Raw genomic sequence first — 22,290 nt, forward strand, 5'->3', positions numbered from 1 at the left:
TTATAAGAATTCTTTTTTCCTTGAATGCACACAAGGTGCCGTGATAATTGTAACATGGTGTTTTATGGAGATCTCGCCACAAAGATCATGCAGCGAGGTGCAGGTGTGTAAAACAATACCGTTAAAAAAAACAAGCGCTGGTGAATTTTAAACATGAGTGTGTTGGCCTAACAGACAAAATGAAAAGTGTCTGAGGCATCTGTAAAGTCTGCACCGGGGCTTTATACAAAATTCATCTCGGTGAATCGGCTCAGAGTATCCTTTCACAAACTGACATCCACAAAGAGAATGTGACGTGTGCTTTCTACAAAAGCTTGATTTTTTTTCAATGTAGGTATTTCAGTGATCTGAAGTAATACTTGACCCTTTATGTTCGTGAAAAACCTCATGATGTGTTTGCTTTAAAGGTTTGTTGCGAAAAAAAGGATTGCTGAATAGTTAGATTCGCAATAGCTTCGTTTTTTTTTTCTTTTGATCAAATATCATGAAATGTGCTTTTGACCTCTGCTTTTAACCAATCCATGGCAGTGGAAACACACACACTTGTGACTAAGGGCAGTGAACAAACTTGCACACGCAGCTCGAAGGCAGCCATTGCAGCCCCTTGGTCAAATGCACTTCAGCTGTGGATGTTGAGGGAGGAGGAAATACTGAAGACACTTCTGAATGAAATTATATCTTAAAAAATTAGGTGCCATAAAATTCTTTATATCTTAGTACTGTGGTTCCCATCCCTGGTCCTGGACGCACACTGCCCTGTGTATTTTCACTGCTCCCTACACACTTGCTATAAGTAATTAGCTCATTAAACGCCCCTTACTGAGATAAAGTGGCTCTGTTTAAACAGGGGAAGCCCTAAAATATGCAGGGCAGTGTGCCTCAGGGCTGGGAAACACCGGTTTAGCGTAGATCACAGTGGCACAATGTGGATAATATGACACAGCTTACATCTCAGAAACATGCTCACGTTTTTCAGCTAGCATGATGTGGTAAGCTCTGTGTCTCATCAGCCTTATGTCACTGTGAGACACACAGACGTTTCACCCCAGAAAGTGTCATAACAACCTAATGTCTGAGAGAAAACAATGTCACATGGCACAGATGTTATGTCAGTCTGACATCAAAGCTGGCACATGCAGCCTTTACGATCAATAGCACAGGTTAGATAAAGTGTTAATAGAAGGTTGTTTGTCTGTCAACACACAGAGATGAAGGTGTTTCAGCTTGGCATTTTGTATCGTTCATAGCCAATAAAAAGAAAAGGCCATGGTCTTAAAGGCACTGTAACTAAAACAGACTGATCAGTTAGTTATGTTAAGGGATGCACTACATTTAAAATGGATTACAAGCTCCAGAATAAATGTCAGCATCTGATGGTTTTACAGGTAAACATTTGTAATTTGTACAAATCTGAAGAAAATATACCAGGATTAGCACTACAAAGAAATGTGTAATTATTTGTAGAGGGTTCCATTCATTCATCTTCTGTAACCACTGTGTATTCATGACCTACCTGGGATCCACTCACTCTGCACAGGGCGCCAGTTCATATAAAGCCTACACACACATGCTCACGCATATAGACGATGTCACAGAGCCAATCCACCTACGTACGCATTTTATGGATTGTGGGAGGAAAATGGAGAACCTGGAGGAAACCCATGCAGAGATGTGAAAAACACTCCTCACAGACAGTGATGAAATGAGGACTGAATCCAGGACCCCTGGAGCTTGTAGAAGCAACATTTCCTGAAGCACAGTTGTGCCGATAAGATTACAAAATGGCAGACATTTTGGCACGGTATCATTGTGTTGTCTGAATATTCTGCACAGCTAGTGCTCAGTAAATTCCTCAGTATATGTACAGGGGTTAGACAGTGAAACTGAAACACCTGTCATTGTAGTGTGGGAGGGTTCATGGCTAAACTGGAGCAGCCTGGTGGACAATCTTCATTAACTCCACATTGCACCAGTAAGACCATGTGCATCCAGTGGTTCAAACACTGTGTCCTGAAGGCGGTGCCGTGTATCAGAACGACAATGCACCAATACACACAGCAAGACTGGGGAAAGATTGGGTTGATGAACATAAAAGTGAAGTTGAACATCTCCCATGGCCTGCACAGTCACCAGATCTAAATATTATTGAGCCACTTTGGGGTGTTGTGGAGAAGCGAGTCAGGAAACGTTTTCCTCCACCAGCATCACGTAGAGACCTGGCCACTATCCTGCAAGAGGAATGGCTTAAAATCCCTCTGACCACTGTGCAGGACTTGTGTATGTCATTCCCAAGACGAATTGACGCTGTATTTGCCGCAAAAGGAGGCCCTACACCATGTATGGAAAAAATAAGATTCCAAAAAACAAAACAAAAAAAAAAACAAACAAAAAAAAAGTAGTGTGCTCACGTTCTGCTTTTCAAAATTGGGTCCTCACTGGCGGAAAACAGATGCAACAGACAATAGGCCTTAAAAACTGGGCTTCATAACTTCATCAGCCAGGTTTCTGTAAGAACTTTGGAATGTTGGATGTTTAAGTGTTTCCCCAGAACTTTCATAAAATTTCAACACGTCAGTATTAACATCTCTGTGATTAGGGCCTTGTTTGAATTTCACCGGTGTTGTGCCACATTATGAGCTCAGCAAAGTATCCCTAAGTGCCAAGGACCACTTGAGCACAACTTTTAAATTCTTTATCAATGCTCAGGCAGGAAAATGCAGTTTAAAAAAAAAAAAAAGAAAAATATCAGCAGCGGCAGCTTTTCACAACTGTCATCCCATGTGCCTGAAAGTTTATTCCCCCGCTGTTGTAAATCAGGCGTCTAATGGCTGGGATAAGAAGCCCGAGAGAAGATACAGTTAGCATCTGCGCCTGGCGTGGGAATAAAGAGGCGCTTTTTATAGCGCTGTGTGATGAGTTAATCATACGCTCTCACATGTCCACTCCACCGCTCCTCGTGGCTACGTCTCTCAAAGTGAATAAAAAAGGCCTTCTGCTTGAAAAGGGCACCTGGGACACTTCTTTTGATGATAATGACAGCATCTCTTCAGCTTTTTTCCCCCTTTTTTTCCATCTTTCCTCCTGTGCCAGCTTATTGGAGCAGAGGAAAAAAAATAAGAGAAGGACCATCTGTATTAGTTCTTGTAGGAGTTGACTGAGATTGGAGTGAAGGGTGCTGGGATCGCTCTTGCTGAACTTTGGCATGTAAAAGAGTGTCTCTGCATTGGACTTGCCAGCTGGACTGTGACTTTCAGCCTGCAGCCTGTGGTTTGGAGAAACTGGAAGCTGAGGAAGAGAAGAGTTCTTAGTTATTAATTATTCTAACCTCATTGTGCTGATGCTGGTAGATTTTTTTAGGGGCGTAAACGAAGTGTAGATCGCACCAAATACAAAAATCAGAAGGAGATGATAGATGCTATTGTAGATCTGTCATCCATCTGTCATTGAGTATTGGATCTCTGTTGTTTTCTTCTATTGTAATTTTGCAGCTTTTTGAACGTTTAAAAATTTCAAATCATGATGAATCAGGACAGAAATATTAATAAATAATACTATTTATGTTATTTTAGGACGGCACAGTGACGCAGCAGGTAGTGTCACAGTCACACAGCTCCAGGGGCCTGGAGGTTGTGGGTTCGATTCCTGCTCCGGGTGACTGTCTGTGAGAAGTTCGTGTGTTCTCCCTGTGTCTGTGTGGGTTTCCTCTGGGTGACTGTCTGTGAGGAGTTGGTGTGTTCTCCCTGTGTCTGTGTGGGTTTCCTCCGGGTGCTCCAGTTTCCTCCCACAGTCCAAAAACACACGTTGGTAGGTGGATTGGTGACTCAAAAGTGTCCGTAGGTGTGAGTGAATGTATATCTGTTTGTCTGTGTTGCCCTGTGAAGGACTGGCGCCCCCTCCAGGGTGTATTCCTGCCTTGCGCCCAATGATTCCAGGTAGGCTCTGGACCCACCGTGACCCTGAACTGGATAAGGGTTACAGATAATGAATGAATGAATGTTATTTTAAGCAGAATTATAGATATATACATTTATTCAGTATTTAGAGTTTATCAGTTTGTCAGAGTGTGCAAAGAAGCCCTACCCACAACAACAAAAATCAACACCTGAGAACATTCTCAAAAGCCGTTATGCTGTTTTTTCCTTTAGAATGTGTGTACTCTTGTTCTTTATTTGCATTTTTTGTTGCTGGAAGCTCATAGCTGGAGCACAGACACAAAATCCAAACACACACTCACACTGCCTCCTGTAGATCTTCAGTCTCCGATGTAAGTTTTTGGAACTTCTCTCTGCTAATGTTCCCTCTGCCAATTTTTTTTCTGTGTCTTTGAATCTTGTTGCTAAAAGGGAAATGAATACTTTGTTTCTGTTACTGCACAACAGATCAGTCTCTTTCATGTTCAGAGCCTCAGACGTGATGTGAAGATTCAATGTGTTAAAAAGAAAAATACAAAAATCTTTTAAACTCTGACGCTGTATGAAATGCAATTACAACTCATTACAAATTAAGCAAAAAAGTCATTACAACTGAGCAAAATATTTCTGTTCATACAGATTAATGTTATTTTTGTTGGGTGAATGAATTTTTGAATCACGTGTCAGAGAATTACAGAATGTTTACCAAAAAAAAAAAAATCATTAAATACTCTAGAACAAAAAGCCCTAGAATTATTATTATTTTTTTAACTTTAGCTTTATTTAATTTTTTGTCCAAAATCTTCAAATTAAATGTAAGAAGTTTATTTATTTATTTAATTAATTATTTATTTAGCAATTAATACAGTGGAGTCATGTTCTGTTTTGTCTGCAGTGTATTTTCAGGTGCATGTTCACTTGATATGATGCTTTTACTGTGTAATTTTTGTGTTGTGCACACGTTCAAGATGGAGAGGTTTTTAGTTGGCATTTGCAAGAATGGATGGCACACTAAATGCCATCTTCTACTGTTTATTTTTTCATTTAAAGGTCTCTAGATCAGGCTTGCCCAAGATCAGTGTAATTACTGCATCTTCATACATTTAAAGAGCAAGTGGTATTTAAAGTCATCCTCGCAGTAATGTAATGAGATAATGGCTATTCTTAAGAATCCAACTACATTATAAACCACTGAGTTGATCGTTTCGTTCTGACATTTTGGCCGTGAGGGTTCTGTTGGTGCTGGTGCTTCTCACTTCTCACTGTTGAAATTGCATGTATTATATTTTTGGAAGATTTGTCTCAGTGCTTGCTTCAGTAGCTCTTCATCCTAATGAGAGAGAACTTGACATATGTTGCCACAGTGAAAGCTGTAGTGAGCTTTACAGTTATTCATGAAAGAAATAAACACAGGAGTGAAAAGCTTGAAAATGGATTCTATGGAAGCTAAACAGTTCTTGAATGCCCATCTGCCGGTTTCTGACTGAGACAGGCATGAAAAGTCATATTGCTGTCTTTATTTGTTTATTTCCGTGGGTTTTAATCAGCAGAGCCCATGTGTTCCTCGGTGGGAAGTGCATGTGCATGTCTGTGTGTGAGAACTTTGCAATACACACACATTTTTGTGACAAAACACATCAAAACCAAATGGCATTTAAAATCAACAGGACTCACTGTTTACATTTGCCAAGTTTGGGTAAATACCCGTTTCATGTTAACCAGGTGTTGCTTCCTTTCATATGCAAATGAGAGCCAGTGAAGTTTTACACTATGCTCTAACGCACCTTTGGATGCTCCCGCCATACTGCAGTGTTTATATTCAGTATTGCAACAAGGCTAGCTGTCATCATGCTAAAAGAAAATCACCTGAGAACATCAGGGCTTGGACGTACAGTCACAGATGCATTCTATGTTGAAACGTTTGGCAAAGACTCAGAAATACCCGCATTCTCTTATCTGCGAACACTGACAGATGTATGTCTCATGCATGGCTTAAACTGACAGTATCTTGAATTTTATCTGTACTGGAATCGTTGTATACATTGCAGTATGTTATGCAGTAGGGCTGGGAGATACTCAGAGATTCAAATATCCCACCCCCAGCACCACCACCATATATCAGGGTAACATAAGATATTAGACTATGCCTAAATCAAGTGAATGATACAATGCTCTACAGAAGTACTGCAACACTTCACTAAAAAAACATCTCACAAACTCATCATAGCTTGTTTTGATTGGAATTTTTGTTTATCTCTCTTTAAACTACATTGAAAAACCTCCCAATCTATTTAATTTTCATTCGAGCCCACAGTATGTGTTGAAATACAAGTTAGATTTTCAATATCAGGAGACGGCAGGGAAGCATAATAAGAGAAAATTGCTCAGAAACATCAATTTAGTCAGAGCTTTCATTTTAGAAGACTTTCGGGGAAATTTGAACACTTCCTGGAGTTCCGTCTACAAGGTTGGGTGGATGACATATTGTCCAGAGATATTATAGAGTATCAAACCATTTCAACAGGTCTTTTTGAGATTACTTGAGGCATGTGAGTGATGGTTTAGACATGCAGTTTTCTAAAGGGCTGTATTAGCCTTGTAGCACCAATGATGTGCAAAAATAAAACAAAAACTAGAAGGACATCAGAAATGCTTTGCTGATTGATTTCATTTACAACTTAAGACAAAAAAAGCCGTCCTTATCTGGTGGTTAGGGAAATGGGTTTGTAACCGGAAAGTTGCCGGTTCGATCCCTAGAGCCGGCAGGTCATGACTGAAGTGACTTTGAGCAAGGCACTTAACCCCCTAACTGCTCCCCGTTTGCCATAGCTAGGGCTGCCCACCGCTCCGGGCACTGCTTACTGCCCCCTAGTGTTCATTGGTGTGTGTGTGTAAATGTGTTTCACTGCACGGATTGGGGTAAATACAGTGGAACCTCTACTAACGAACGCCTCTACTTTCCAAGATACGAACCGGCATTTGAATATTTTTTGCCTCCACCAACGAACCATGACTCTAGAAACGAACCCGAGCCTCCGCCGAGCCGGCGGCTGGAAATGGCCACTGACCCCAATAGGCGAGTCTCCCAGCGCCCAGACTTGAGTGAGCCTTTAAGTAAGATTAGCACATTGTAGCTTTAGCAATTTAGCATTAGTGTAAATAGCAGACATCGAAATTCGTGCTAAGTTAAGCCGTATCTAAGCTTCGTCTCCCCACATTCACCGCCTACTCTTCTCTCTGTTATTCCACCCATCTGACCACCCATCCCCACCTCCCGTCATACAGCCAGTGCCTGTGTTACTCCTCCAGCCAGTCGTCACGTCTTCAAGGTAGCGATGTGTAACCACTTAAACCTTTATTTCTTTATTACTGTTACCACTGTATTTCTTTTTTATTTTTAGTAACGCTACATGTATTTTTTTACTAATTTGAGAGTGTTGTAAACACATATCAGTGCAAAAAGGGTGACTTTCGGGGTGGGGGCTGGAACGCATTAATTGCTTTTCCATTATTTTAAATGGGGAAAATTGACTTGAGAAACGAACTTTTCCACTTACGAACCGGGCCACGGAACGGATCAAGTTCGAAGGTAGAGGCTCCACTGTACTTAGAACAAATCACTCTGTGTTCAAACACATTGGCCGATAGTGATTCTAATTCTAATTTCAATACACACTGAGATTCCCTGTCCTTCATCACTTTGAAGTTATACAAATATTACCTTTAACTTTTCTTGACCATCCTAATAACCTGGTACTGGTGTGAATCATAGATGCTGACAAAGATTTAATCTTTTTTTCTCATGATCTCCATCTTATCCACCAGCTGTTTCTTATTGCTCATTTAAATTTCCCTTCTGTATGTCTCCTACTGCTAGGCACTGTCTTTCTGACTGTGAGTGAAATTGCACTGTGTTCTCATGTTCCTCACGACTGAATTTTCCTCCGAGACCACTCTTCCGTTTAGAAAAGTATTATAGTGCTGGTACTTCACCGACTCGCCAAGGAAGATGTCTGAAGTGAATGTCTCCTTTTTGCACTTTGCAAGGCAATCGATGAAGCTGGTAACCAATCGTTTTGCTGCCAGCTCGCAGACAGGGAGAAGGAAAATCCAGTGTTTCTATCAGCGAGGTACAATTAAGACCTTTGATTTCTTGACCTCTGATGTCTCCCTAAGAGAGAGGAACCAGTGTTAGATGATGCTAGTTTTCAGCGTGGGCCAGATTTATGATGCTCAGCGGTAACCACGCTAAGCCTCATAAAACATTCAGCACAATGTGTTAGTGTTATTTAGAAAGTTATTATTGATAATCCAAGGCAGACAAGCCATGTTATAAGAAATCACTGTCAGGTCAGTACCTGGTAATGCATTCGTGTCACTTTTACAATGAGTCCAACAACACTGGAAAAGGTAATATTAGTAGCAGCATGTTATGACTATGATGGATAATGTCTTAAGTGCAAATCACATTTTGTTTTGTTGACTGTAGTTTATTTTAATATCTAAAATACTTTTTTTTCTGAAGTTAATTTGTATTAACTTTAAAATATCTCTGCGCTGGTTTTCAGTTTTGTTCTTGTAGCTAGTGGAAGATCTTTCACAAAAGCACCTTCAACTGCGTGAACTAAAATGTTGTCTGAAATGGTACCTTTATTACATATTCACTGTTTACTGCATAGTGTTTGTTTGTAGTTAATGGTCTGGGCAACAATAGGGGGAACAAGTAATAGCTGTACAAAGTGACCTTACACGATATATAGTGCATGATTTCTGTAATAGGGTGTTATTCAAACCCAAGTCATGTGTTGAGTAATGGCCAAGGGATGATTCTGTGATTTTAACCTTAGGGGAACTCTGCACACCAAGAGAATCTGGAATGTGAGATGTAGCTGAGTGCAGGAGAGTATTGAAATTCTGAACATTTGTTTGTTTTAAGGCAGTTTACAGCACTTTTATCTATTGGAAGTAGGTGATGTTTACATTACAGTTAGCAACATACTGAATTTGATGCATGAATTAATTAGTTTTAGCACTGCATTGAAAACAGGAACATGGAAAAAACGAACAAACAAACCCTACAACCACAAATGAATGTATTTCTCTCAGCAATCAGATTGTTTATATTCAGCCATCAGCTTTCCCTATTTTAAGACCAGTTAGTGTTAATTAAACAGGAAGGCTTAAGAAATACTATTTTGTGAGAATAAAAGTATATTGTAGACTAAAAAGTGTCTAGAACCCTGCAGTCTTGGTAGATCAGGGCAGAAGGTGTAATAGGTTTCATGATCTTTGTTTATGAGCACAGCGAGAAGATTTTTGTGGTGTGATTCATAAAACTGGAGTAAAGACACCTCATTCCAAAGGACAGAGGGGGGCAGCTTTGATACAAATGCCCATGGCATCCGACATCACAGCTGCCCCCTGATGCCCTTGATGTGTCATACATTATGTAACACTGTCTGGTCCGCCAGCTAGTTGGTTTGTTTGAAGCACAAGGCTTACTGGGAAGCCAGATTCCAAAACAACAGTGAGCTGTTTGCTAAATGCTAAAGGTTAATTCATTAAGCATGGGTGATTCAGTAATAACTTCTTCTTTCTACAGAAATAGCTTTGTGAAAGACACTTAATGAATCGTTTGTTTCTGATGCTACGCTTTGCATTTGAATCATCTGAGAAATGTAGTCCGCCTTGGTCAGGGGAATAAGAGAAAGATGGCACGTTTTCAGCTCTTTTGTTCTTTATGCTAATAAGTATTCCAGCTGATTTGCCGCCTTTAGGGGGGCATCTCTCTGGAGACTGAGCCCTGTTCAGTCCCTCACAGCGACGTTTGATTTTTTTTCTTTTCTTTAATTGTCGTCGTTTGCCATTTATTAAAATAACGTCCGTGAATTTGAAAGAAATCAAGCTCAACAAATGTGTGATGTGACAGAAAGCCCTGATCATCATGTTAACATCTAATCAAAAATAATCAGCATTGTCTCAATGCGTATCGCTTCAATTTAATGCAAATTGAATGCAGTGAACAATTCAAACCCCTCCACCACACCCCGGGATTCTCATCCGCATCCACAGCCAAACTCATTAAACCCCAATTCAATTCTGCTGCACACTCCACACACCCATAGGACAAGGCCGTGGTGCAGCTTCCTTTGAAAAGTGCTAGACAAACAATGCTTTTTTAACATGATTCCATGCCCAGGCATGCACTTCACCCAAGGGAGAGGGAGTGATAGATATTGAAGCCACAAGAAGAAGCAGCAGCCAAAGGCAAAACGCTTGGAAACATGAGCTCTCTGCTGAGTAGATCGTCTTGGATTGTTTGAGATGATCGCGATCAAAGCCAAACCTTGGTTTCTTAAGGATTTCGCCAAAGTTTTCATTGAAGCCTTTTTAATCTTGCTGCATGTGCGCCCAGCAAGGCCAGATTTCATATAAAAGAAAAGTGACTGGGAATAAAGATGATGTGGTGAAAGAAAGAGTACGAGGGAAGGGAGCAAGATGTGGAGATTAGAGATGTGCAGCCCCCACGGAGTTCAGCGAATCAGTTCTGCTCTATTGAGGAAGAACTGTGCTGCCTCTATGTGTTGGTGTTTGGGGCCTAGCTCGAAGGCAACCAGCAGAAGGAGACCCGTCAGAGCTACTTATATTCAGTTCTTTAAGCTTTTTGGCTGGATTTAATAGAGCTAAAGTATTGTTTATTGCCTAAGGCCTCTTGGTCTTTACTCTTTAATCTTGATGCGTGAGATGTACAAAAGGTTTTGACTACATTCCTAAGTCTGATTATCTTTTGATTCATACCTGTGTATGTTTATGTCCGCCTGTTTCCCAAACAGAGGTCCTTGTAAGACCATCTTCACACTGAAAGAGTTATGTAGCAGGTTATGAGACTATGACGCAATGCATCACAACAGAACCATCTCTGCTATATCTTCTTGCAACATATCGAAGATCCCTTCTCTTTATTGCTTGAAGACGAGCATTGTTAGACTGACTGAAACCCAAGGATTCAGAGCTATGCCTTTACATAAATGACTTATTGAAATATCTAATTGTGACCAAAAGTCAGATATCACCCAACGCTTTTCTATAGTAATATACTCAAACTTCTCTAAAGTTGCATCAAGATATTAAAGTATTAAGGTAACACCTACCTGACATTTTGTTATAGCAAAGAAACAGTTATTTTATGACAGACACTATGCCCAACTGAGGGTGCACAATGACATTTGGGGTGCGGCCTTGGCTTCGCTGAGGCATGGAAACATCTCTCATTGATCACCTTACATTATCAAACAAGGAGACCTACCTTATTAAACCTGAAGCCAAAACCAGATGAACAAATGAATGCAGTGAACAATTGAAACCCTACAGCACAACATTATCCTCCAAAAATCTGTTATACCCTGTAAACGGGTAAAAACATTAGACAAAGTGCCTGCAGTCTCTTACAAACTAAAACAAATCATGCGTGAAATAACACAATAACTAAAGCTTGTATGTGATCTGTGTATGAATAACGCACAGATAAATGCACACGAGTTTAACATGCTAACAATTTTCCATTGGACCCTATGATGAATGTGCTAATATGGTTAACAGAAGATAACAGTCTTTTTCTCTTAATTATGACACTCTGTGGGAACCTTTACCCCTTCAAGCAGAGAGGTGACAGGCTTCATTTATTCTTAGTGAGGCTCTCCAGCACAGGGACAGAAGCTGTGTATGAGATTAATATATCTATCAGTCCCAGCTGTTTACATTAGTGCTGCGCTCTCAAACCAGAAAATTAGTCTCTAATATGGCACCCACGCCAAAATAAAATGCATGCATTCCTTTAGCAGAAGTGAACATGATTCTGAAGACCATGGATCATACCCCATAGCAGCGTTCTCCCCCCCACTCTACAGCCCTGCTCAGTACCTGTTCTTTTAAATGAGCATGTGACACAGTTGAGTTCAGAGTTGAGAAAGACTTATGGTACACTATCAGTAATCTGATATGTTTTGGGTGAAGAGGTCTTAATCTGTTTTGAACCCCGGAATGACGATTAAGAAACTTCTGGATTTATTTGCTTGGGTCTCTTTCTGCTCTGTTCTTGTTTTCTCCGTATTTCATCAGCGCTTTTATTTCTCTGCACTTGTTATGATTCTTTGACTCCATTTAAGCTCATCTTTGCATTCTAACATAAACACAGTTCCAGTGGTGTGATTGGAGACTGGGACGAAGAGTCAATCTGTAAGATGCAGCGCACAAATCTGAATGACACTTTTTATAGTTTCCTGAATTAATCAGCCCACAAAACAAACAAACAAACAAAAACCTATGACTACGTGTAAATTCACTGAAAATTTTCATAATAAAAAATAAATTTTCAAAAGCTTTTCATAATATGTGCCATTTGAGCTGTTTTGCTTTTTTGTAATTAGAACTTTTTTTTTTAGACAAAATTCCTTGTAATTTTAGGCATTTGTTGAATGAAGAACAGCTTGTTTTATGATTTATTGACTGTACAACTGGTGCTAATCTAAACAGTAGCAGGATGGCTAAATTGTCAGTTCACACTCTGTACTGTGTGTTGTTTTAAATTGGCCAAAAGCTTGACAAGGCAAATGTATGAAAGGGTGGGGGGGGGTATTGGAAAAAGCCCCAATATATCAAGCTTTCACTTACAGATGATTCTGACCATTTAAACTACATCTTTCTGAAATGCCGGTAGGAACCCTGTGCATACTTTCACGTCTCTATATTGAAGATAGAGACAGTTGTCATAGCAATATGTTCTATTTATTTTCCTCGAGACGTACAGAATTTCACCTTTGAGTCGAACCTGTCACCAGACGCCTTGCCAGAAATGTCATACGTGTGAAGGGAAAATTCAAGTGTGTGAAAAAGATATTTTGCACTTGTTTAAGTGTGAAGAAATACTATGATCATTAATAGTGTGAAGCTGCCTGTCACTTTGTCGTCTAATCCATATGGATCCCTCTCTCCATGTCTGCCTGAGTGACTGAGAGTCAGACTTTATGACTGTGGAAGTAGACCTTCTGTGCTGCTCCTTGTTGGTTGAGAGCTCCAGGATCCAGCGCTGTGGATGTACACCTTATGAAAGAGATTAAAAGATGAGTCCAGTGCACTAAAAGAATCACTGATGAGCCTCGCTCTCTTTTCCCCTCTGTCTCACCAGTACAGAAGGTACATTTAGCAACATAAGGTGATCACGGCAGTGTATCAAAGTCTCGGGCAGTCAGTTGTCTGTCTGGGTGGGCTCATATTGAGATCTGGCTGGTGGTGGACAGTCAATCGACTCGACTTGTTCTGGTTTCACATCAGGAGTTGTTCAGTGTGAATTTCTGAGGAGTGGCGAGGAACCTTTTTCCCTCTGGGAGCCGAATGAATATGTATATACCTGATCGTGGACGGTTGGGGGTTACAGGGGAACATTGCTGCCGTAGTCCCTGAGCTGATCACAAGGAGTTTTGTATTTTTTACTCCTGCTCCTCTCATTTTCACTGGTTGTGAACAGCACTGAGAATCTCCTGATTCCAGGTTAATTCAGCAATCTCAGGTTATAAGAAGTGTTTTTCACAGACTCACAGGATATATAAGCCCTCTAATGTGGACATAATATTCTTTCACACACTCGCACTCAGAATACAGCTTCTGTCTTTTTGCGATCAATTCGCACATCACTTAACTCGCCGATGTCATGCTGTCCAGATCCATTTTTGGTCGCTGGAATGAAGCTACCTGTGCAAATTATTCTTGAGCACCTTAATTTTCTCTGCTTGTACAGTTCAATGTGGAGTGCTTGTTTGGTGGTGTGTTGTCTTTCAATAACGCTTTTCTTGAGAATAGCGAAGTCTTCTCTGCAGATAAAGCACAAAGGCTTTTCTTTCACACCAGAGAGATATAAATCTATTGTTCTTTTTCTTGACAGGCACAACATGCCATTGTTGAGTTTCTTTTGCTAAGCACAAACTAGAAGTTACAGATGCCAGAGGTGCAAGCAGCCGATACAAATCCAGGAAACATCTAGCTGGCCAAATACAGTTGAGTGGAGGGCTTCATACGGCTCATAGCATCCCTGTACTAGCGCTTACTTTGAGGTTTGTCACCTGTATCAGCGTTCTAGTGCAGATTTATAGCCTCATCTTTGTAGGTTTGACAGGATTCATGGTAGTGATGTTTTCATCATCATTAATCTCTTAAATATTTTAGAACCATATCTGAATATCAACTATCACAAGATGAAATTCATTCGTTCATCCATTATCTGTAACCCTTATCCAATTCAGGGTCGCGGTGGGTCCAGAGCCTACCTGGAATCATTGGGCGCAAGGCGGGAATACACCCTGGAGGGGGTGCCAGTCCTTCACAGGGCACAAGATGAAATGAATAGTTTATTTGGAATGATATAAATGGAAGTAAGATTAGATACTGGAATTGCAAAGTTTACATTAGCACACACACACACACACACAGTCACACAAACAGGGGTCATCTAGGGTCTGTGTGTGTGTGTTTGTGTAGTCATGTCTCATTTACAGAGGAATGCGACTTATCACAACCCTCATTGGCATCTGTCTATTCCTGAAGGCCTCCTTTCACTGCGCAATGCTTCGTTCCCAACACCTTTTCTTTTCTGAAAACATGGTGCCTCTGTTTTGAAAACACAAACACTCAAGCTCAGGAAAATAAAGTGGCATTTAGCATCTCCGGAAAAACACCCGGCTCTTTTAGCACACAGGACTCTTTCATGAAGTTATCTTCCAGGTGGAGATGAGATTAAACTGTGCTTTTTATAATGCACTTACATTGTTCTACAGGGCTAAACAAAAGCCTGTCTGTGCTGAGAAGCCGGCATGCTGGTAACGACCTTCCTCGAACATTCACTGTACTGAAGAATGGCTTCACTGTGCCGCGGAGCACATTCGGTCTCCTCATCGAGCTACTACTGCCCTGCTCTGAGCCGGAATATCCCTTTGGTAATGTCTGTGAAAACTTTAATAACTCCAACTCCAATAACTTATTCATCAAACCTCATCGAGCTCCTTGTGTGCGAGGGTTAGTGCGCCGAATGAATAGGAAAGCAAGGGGTGATGGAAGCGTGTTTTGAGGCAGAGTAATCACGCTGCCTTAATGGCACATAAAGATGAGCTTTTGCAAGGACAGGGGAAACATAAAAGGGAACAGTGGTGTAATTGCAGGCCTCCTCCTCCCTAAAGTTGCTGAAGATGCCCCCCAAATGTCCCGTCTCCGTGGCAACTACTATTGTGCCTACTCCAGAAATTGTTAAATAATGCACTTGTAAATGGTGTCTAATTGCAGATTTAATAACCCGCGGTTGTGTAGTCATGTCTTGTAACGAAGCCGCTCCTTTTAAAACTTTAATCGCTCTCCACGCACGCCTCCCTCTGATCTGTGCTCACCGCAGGAGTGCGATGTTTCTTCCCTGTCTGCAGGCCCAGGATCCTCATGCCCACCGCCACAGTGTGGAGAAAAACGAGGATGCCTTTCCAGAATTTTCTCAGCACTAGTGACATGCAGGTGGTTTTTTTTTTTTGTTTTGGATGTTGGGGAAAAAAAAGCAGCGCTTGTCTTGAGAGCGGATGTGTTTGCAGTGGCCTTTTAGGAGCTCCTGCAGATGCATGCCGGAGTGTGATCCAAGCGATGATGCAAACGCAGTGATGTTATCACCAGCACTTAATGCATAAACAGTGAGGGTGGATGTAAATAAGCAAGGCGCTGTGGGCAAATTGCTTTCAGATTGTTGCCATGGTGCAGGTGGAAGCTGGTGTACCAAAATATAGTTGCTGTGTTTGGGGGGGGGGACAAAGTACCCAGCACCCAAATGTGGTCCATTTGAATGATGCATTCAGACTTTTGAGCCTCTACTGACTCTACTACAAAGAAATGACAGATGTTAAAGCCACCCGTTCATTGTGAGCACATTTAGAGTGTGCTGAAAGAAGAACACGTCAAAAAATCAGTTTCAACAGCCGTGGTGAAAGGGCTCAGTTCTGGGTTTACAAGTTTGGAGTCAAAACTCTGAGCTTAACAGCTCTCCGGCGATATTGCATCATACGTTTTGTGTAGTGGAAACTATTTTGAATAAGGCAGCGAGTGGAGCTGGAATGGGTTTTTGCCGCTAAAAAGCCTCAAACCAAACATTTTAAAAGGTATGACACATTTTGGGAAAACAAATTTCAACAGCATCTGTCACTCTCGTCCTTTTCTGCCCCAAGACTAATTGTCCTTACTTTTTCTCCCCCTCCATTTGTTTCTTCCTCAGTCTGTACCTTGCTTTCTCGCTGTTTTCTGTCTCTTGCTTCTTCTGCCATCACTCTGTGTGAAGATCATCGTGAGCCGAGGTACTAATCAGTTCCCATCACTCACTGCCACACGGAGCTGCGCTTTGTCAAACGCCTCCTCATCAGACCCCGGCTCACTGTAGCAGCCACACGTCAACTCCAGCCGTTTTGTAATCCATCATCAGCTGTCATGTTCCAAACCTGCCTCCCTAATCCCAGTTGCTGGAGCCTGGGGGGAACTGGGCGGAGGTCTAACGTCTCACGTGTAAAGGTCATTTTAATCAGAGTTTGGGTAATTTTATGGGGGTTAAGTGCTTTAAGCGGTCTTGTGTCTCATGAAGCTCAGTTCCTTTAGTTGGAGTTGGAGTCTAAGGAAAGTACATGGGCTTCTGTTCTTTTTGTAAAAACGGAGGTTGTGTCACTAAAGCTGATAACTGGTGACCTCATGGGAATGGTACAATAACTTGTCCAGACATTGCCCAGTAGGGGTCATTAATAATAATAATGAAATGATGTATACTCTCAGTTAATAAACTGTACATACATAAATAAATCTAACGTATAATAGCTTCCAGCTCCCATCGTGTGAGACCTGGTGACAAATGTAAAAACAATAATTTGATTAGTGCCAGTGTAACAGTCGCCGTATTTAAGAAAGGTCAATAAACTATTCATTATTTCACACTGTGTTAACTTTAGTCATTCAAGTGGCCTATAAAGCAGAGCTGTTGGGGGAGCTAGCATGTGATTTACGCTGTCTCACACAATAAAATAAAACCCCACAGTTTATAAACCGAGAGTGTTGCTAAACCATGAGTACAGACATTTCTCTTTACGTTTTTTTCTAGTTAGTGATCCCTACTGGGTCCGAAATATGCCACATGGGTTTCAAAGAGGGAATATTCTGCCTGCAGTTCATGTTTTCATCAAAACACCACAGGGATCAAACCCTACAGCAGCATTCTTCCCTGCTTAAAAACATGACCGGGTTTCAGCACCTCTGTTTTCTACGTTCTCATTGTTTCTCTTACACACTCTTTGACCTCCTATTTGGAGACAGGTCCAGTGCTGTGATTGGAGAAGCTCAGACATGGGGGCAGTACAGTTTTCTGACTTTTATCAATCGACATCCCCTTTAATATGTTGCTAATCATATGATTAGGGATTCTTTCATTTTCAAAATAACAAATGATATACAGTAAGTGTATATTTTTCAGTTAATACTGCACTGACTGTGAATAATAAAATGGTTTTGGATCAGTTATGTATGTGCAGTCTTTCAAAGACCTTGTGTATTGTATATAATAATGTATCTGAGCCAGTAAACTCTGGAATCTGTTGTTTTGTCTGTTTTGAGAAAAGCGGCAGATACATCACTACCTGGCAGCAAAATAGTTCTTGTTTATGGAGCTGCCAACACTTTTTGACACTGAGCGCTTTAGAAATCAGGAAGTTCATAAAAAAAATGGCCTGATGTCAGGGGAAAAGCGGTCTGCTGTTTTCTGCATGTCCTTGCAATTTTGTTGAACACAAAGTGTTGAAAGAAACATTCCCTTATATTTCTTCATTACTTTTTAAGTGCTGGATGGCGCAAAAGACAAGGACATATAATACTTAGACATACACTACTTGTATAATTAAGTTTTATGTCATGCTCTTAAATGATGTACCACCATTATTTTCTGATATCTGTTATGTTTAAGCATCTCTTATGTGCAGCAGACTACTGCAGGATGTATGGAATGTTACTGAAGCTTGGGTTTTACTTTCATTTTAAATCATCACTGTCCAATGAAAGATATGTTGCTCTTAAAAATGTTTTAAAAATTCTAGGAGATAGAAAAAACCTTTTCTTAACTTTCTATTGAAATCAATGTAAAATATATATTTCCAAGGATTTTTTGGAGCATTTCTATTGGCCCGTTCTTCATGGAATTTTCACACAAAGTGAAGGACAACTGCTTTGTTCAAATAATGTAGTAAACTAAAAATGGAGATGCATGTTTTTATTTGGACAGCGATGGCATGTAACCTGTTATTCTTTAGAGTGATTATTTTGTGTGGTCTGTGTCTGTGTGTGTGTGTTGTACAGGAGCGTATAGTAGTGGAGAACGAGCATTGGCTGGTTGTGGTGCCTTATTGGGCCACATGGCCTTTTCAAACCTTGCTGTTGCCAAGACGACATGTTCTACGTCTCCCTGACCTCACACCCCAGGAGAGAGACAGTGAGTTTATGTCCTTCATTTTAAGTTTCAGTTGTTTTTTTTTCTGAGAATTGTCCTTATAGAATTTACACCAGTTTGCCATTCAAATTTGCACTCAATTGTAATCAACATTCATTCATTCATTATCTGAGTCGCCAATTCACCTACCAACGTGTGTTTTTGGACTGTGGGAAGAAACCGGAGCACCCGGAGGAAACCCATGCAGACACAGGGAGAACACACCAAACTCCTCACAGACAGTCACCCAGAGGAAACCCACACAAACACAGGGAGAACACACCAAACCCCTCACAGACAGTCACCTGGAGGAAACCCACACAGACACAGGGAGAACACACCAAACTCCTCACAGACATTCACCTGGAGGAAACCCACAAAGACACAGGGAGAACACACCAAACTCCTCACAGACATTCACCTGGAGGAAACCCACACAGACACAGGGAGAACACACCACACTCCTCACAGACAGTCACCCAGAGGAAACCCACGCAGACACAGGGAGAACACACCAAACTCCTCACAGACAGTCACCCGGAGGAAACCCATGCAGACACATGGAGAACACACCACAATCCTCACAGATAGTCACCCGGAGGAAACCCACACAGACACATGGAGAACACACCACACTCCTCACAGATAGTCACCCGGAGGAAACCCACGCAGACACATGGAGAACACACCAAACTCCTCACAGACAGTCACCCGGAGGAAACCTATGCAGACACATGGAGAACACACCACACTCCTCACAGACAGTCACCCGGAGGAAACCCATGCAGACACATGGAGAACACACCACACTCCTCACAGACAGTCACCCGGAGGAAACCCATGCAGACACATGGAGAACACACCACACTCCTCACAGACAGTCACCCGGAGGAAACCCACGCAGACACATGGAAAACACACCACACTCTTCACAGACAGTCACTCGGAGCGGGACTCGAACGCACAACCTCCAGGTCCCTGGAGCTGTGTGACTGTGAAACTACCTGCTCCGCCACCGTGCCGCCCTGTAATTAACATGTAATGCTAAACATACATTGTGTTTGGAGTTGTTTTCCTGTGTGTAAATAAGATCATAGTTCCTTGTAAATCTTGGTAACACTGTATTTTCTTTATTTCCATGGCTTTATCTGCCAGTCAAGTTCATCCTTTTTGCTGGAGCTCACAGCGTTTACTGATTTATCATCAGCGAGTGTTCAAATATAGCCTCATACTTAGGTCTTTAACTGATGATTATATTATTAATGAAACAATCTGCCAATTAATCTGATAATTCATTCGGAGTTTTAACAGCCAAATTGGAGCTTAAAAGGTTTGGATAACCTTCCATTAATATAATCACAAAACAGTGTTACAATACAATAACAAGTCACTAATGAGAAATCCAAGGGTGACGGTGAGAAGTGAAAATACAAATTTTCCTGCTCAGTTTAGGTTCCTCTTGGTGTGTGAGGAAGAAACGGTGAAAGAACCCAAAAGGAATGAAGAATAGTGCAGATATTCAGATATTCAGCTCCACTGGTGGCACTGTTTAATTAAATCCACAGAAGCTGTTTGTCATGTACTCCAAGTAGAATAATTACAGAAAGAACCCTGTAAACTCTGGAGGGAGATGGTGATTTTAGCTGTTTTTTTAGGGGAATGAAAATCCTGCTGTTCTAATCACTGGGAGCTTAGAGTTAAGGCTGATTTTTATTATTTTTTTCTCCATGCTGGATAGGCATCAGACCTTAACCTGTACATCCACAAAGAGTGATCAAGTATCAAGTATGTACAAATTTACCTAGAGAACAGACTAAAAAAATAAGCATTAAGGTCATTCATTCATTTCTGTAACTGCTTCTGTGGTTAGTCCTGAGCTTACCCGGAAACACCGGCTGCAAAACAGGAACACACACTAAACAGGCCGTCAGTCCATCACAGGGCTACCACACACTTAACATTTATACAGATCTGCAACTTTTTATTGAAGAAAACAAAATAAAATCACAAGTCACTTTACAGTGGGAACTATTATGAATTATGTGTCTCACTAAAATAGTCAATCTACCTATTGGTATGTGTTTTTGGACTGTGGGAGGATACCCACACAGGTACAAGGAGAACACACCAAAGTCTTCTCAGACAGTGACCTGAGGTGAGGTTTGAATTACGTGTTGCGCCACTGTGCTACAATCAGATCAACCATTCATTCATTATCTGTAACCCTTATCCAGTTCAGGGTCACGGTGGGTCCAGAGCCTACCTGGAATCATTGGGTGCAAGGCGGGAATACACCCTGGAGGGGGCGCCAGTCCTTCACAAGGCAACACACACTCACACATTCACTCACACCTACAGACACTTTTGAGTCGCCAATCCACCTAACAACGTGTGTTTTTGGACTGTGGGAGGAAACCGGAGCACCCGGAGGAAACCCACGCGGACACAGGGAGAACACACCCCACTCCTCACAGACAGTCACCCGGAGCAGGGAATCAAACCCACAACCTCCAGGTCCCTGGAGCTGTGTGACTGCGACACTACCTGCTGCGCCACCGTGCCGCCCTCAGATCAACCAGTCCATCCCAAATGTTAACAACTAATTTAAAGTCTTTTAAAGGCTTTCTGAAAAATACACTCTGAGATGTAGGGTCCAATAGCAGTTAAAGTGAGCAACTGTGAGAGCATTTGAAGATGAATTTAAACAGGTAAGGAGTCAGTCTCGTAGCAATGAGTAAATGAGTAAAAATCCACACAGCTATGTTTGTGAATGTAGCCCCTTGCTGCAAAGTGCAGAACGAAAAGCTCATTTTTGTGAACTCCCTGACCAGCTCGGGCAGGTTTCCTCTTCCCTCGACTACGTGTTTAGGTAAAGCTCCACTTCTGCATGTCTGTCATCATGCTGCTCACTGTGCCCTTTTGCTGGAGTCATTCTTCTCACACACGCTGCCTCTTCCTCAGCTGTTATTAACACCAAGCTGTCAGTGTGACAGAAGGTAAAGGAGCTGGAGGTAGGGGACTGTGAGGAGTGGCTGCAGTAACAGATAACTGTTCTCTTCCTGGATGAGGTGGTCTCTCCTGCTGACAGGCCTGAGTGCTTTAGACGTGACGGTCTTAATCCCCCGATGTAAATAACTGTCAGGCAAATTAGCTTTCAGGTCAGCTGCTGTGAGGGCGCATGGCACACTGCAGCAGTGGAGCATCACCTTTCTCCGAGCTCCACAATTAAGGAGACCATTGCGTAGCCAGTTTCCCTTACAGCAGAGCAGAACCCAGTCAGTTTGGTGTGTGTTTACTATGTTCACATCAAGGGGAAAAGAGTTGAGTTAAAGAGTGAGGTATAGTCCACAGTCCACATGCATGTTTTTTTTTTTCAGTTAATTATGATACGTTGGTTAAAATACCACAAGGATCACACATCACAGCAGCATTATCCCCGTCTCTAAACAGCCCTGTTCGAAATGGCTAGTTTTAGGGCCTGTTCCTTTAAACGAGAATCACACACAGCTCATTTCAGCATGAGAGCCCAGGAGTGAGGAGCAGAACCGCTGGATTTTAGCCGTTTTCACTTGGTTTTCTTTCTTCTCTTTTCGTTTTAATGTTCCGCATGCAGACACAGTTTGTCTATGTCATTGTGTCTGTGTTGCTCAGATGAACCTCGCCTTTGTTTCCACACATAAACACAGATCCGTGCTGTGATGGAGAGACAAGAAGTCGCTGCACTTGACGTACAAAACAGTACAAAATCCGAACGACTTGTTTTATCCCGTGTGTTCAACAATAAATTGACTGGATGGTCTTGTTTCACGGTTTGAGTGTTGGTAGGAGCTCCAGATCTCCACATGC

At 41.6% G+C, this 22,290-nt stretch overlaps 1 protein-coding gene across 6 annotated transcripts in view; it reads left to right on the forward strand.

Moving 5' to 3' along the window:
- galt (galactose-1-phosphate uridylyltransferase) overlaps window positions 1–22,290 on the forward strand; it is a 159,672-nt gene that overhangs the window by 39,478 nt on the left and 97,904 nt on the right. For all 6 annotated transcript variants that reach the window (XM_066650845.1, XM_066650844.1, XM_066650843.1 and 3 more), the window contains one exon: window positions 18,315–18,447. In XM_066650845.1, the coding sequence (XP_066506942.1) occupies window positions 18,315–18,447 (133 nt within the window). The remainder of the gene's footprint in view (window positions 1–18,314; window positions 18,448–22,290) is intronic.

This window comes from Hoplias malabaricus, chromosome 18, assembly GCF_029633855.1.
Source record: "Hoplias malabaricus isolate fHopMal1 chromosome 18, fHopMal1.hap1, whole genome shotgun sequence".
NCBI classification, from domain to species: Eukaryota; Metazoa; Chordata; class Actinopteri; order Characiformes; family Erythrinidae; genus Hoplias; species Hoplias malabaricus.